At 64.5% G+C, this 923-nt stretch overlaps 1 protein-coding gene across 1 annotated transcript in view; it reads left to right on the top strand.

Moving 5' to 3' along the window:
• Positions 1 to 3: 3 nt before the first annotated feature.
• The window catches only part of ADRB3 (adrenoceptor beta 3), a gene marked incomplete at its 5' end in the record, with an annotated part of 2,306 nt that continues 1,386 nt past the window's right edge, over positions 4 to 923 (top strand). The window contains one exon of the mRNA XM_009884356.1: positions 4 to 915. Coding sequence (XP_009882658.1) covers positions 4 to 915 — 912 coding nt within the window. The remainder of the gene's footprint in view (positions 916 to 923) is intronic.

Here is a 923-nt window from a genome sequence, read left to right on the forward strand (position 1 = left end):
GTGCCCATCGCCAAGACGCCGCGGCTGCAGACCATGACCAACGTCTTCGTCACCTCGCTGGCTTGCGCCGACCTCATCATGGGCTTGCTGGTGGTGCCGCCGGGGGCCACCATCCTGCTGAGCGGCCAATGGCCCTACGGGACGATGGTGTGCGAGCTGTGGACCTCGCTGGACGTGCTGTGCGTCACGGCCAGCATCGAGACGCTGTGTGCCATCGCCGTGGATCGTTCCCTCGCCATCACGTCGCCGCTGCAGTACGAGGCGCTGGTGACCAAGGGCAGGGCACGGGCCGTGGTGTGCCTGGTGTGGGCCATCTCTGCCTTCATCTCCTTCCTGCCCATCATGAACCACTGGTGGCGGGACGGGGCCGACGAGCAGGCGGTGCGCTGCTACGATGACCCACGCTGCTGCGACTTTGTCACCAACATGACCTACGCCATCATCTCCTCCACCATCTCCTTCTATGTGCCCCTGCTTGTCATGATCTTCGTCTACGTCCGTGTCTTTGCTGTGGCCACACGGCACGTCCAGCTCATCGGCAAGGACAAGGTGAGATTCCTGCAGGGCCCCCCCAGCCCCAGCTCCAGGAGCGGCCGGCGGAGACGGCCGTCCCGTCTGCTGGCTATTAAGGAGCACAAGGCGCTCAAGACCCTGGGCATCATCATGGGCACCTTCACACTCTGTTGGCTGCCCTTCTTCGTGGCCAACATCATCAAGGTCTTCTGCCGGCCGCTGGTACCGGATCAGCTCTTCCTCTTCCTCAACTGGCTGGGCTACGTCAACTCAGCCTTCAACCCCATCATCTACTGCCGCAGCCCCGACTTCAGGAGCGCCTTCCGCAAGCTGCTCTGCTGCCCGCGCCGCGCCGACCGCCGGCTCCACGCCGTCTCGCAGGACCTGCAGCGCTGCCCCTGTGCCTTCAG

This window comes from Charadrius vociferus, unplaced genomic scaffold (assembly GCF_000708025.1).
Source record: "Charadrius vociferus isolate BGI_N301 unplaced genomic scaffold, ASM70802v2 scaffold1044, whole genome shotgun sequence".
Taxonomy (NCBI): domain Eukaryota; kingdom Metazoa; phylum Chordata; class Aves; order Charadriiformes; family Charadriidae; genus Charadrius; species Charadrius vociferus.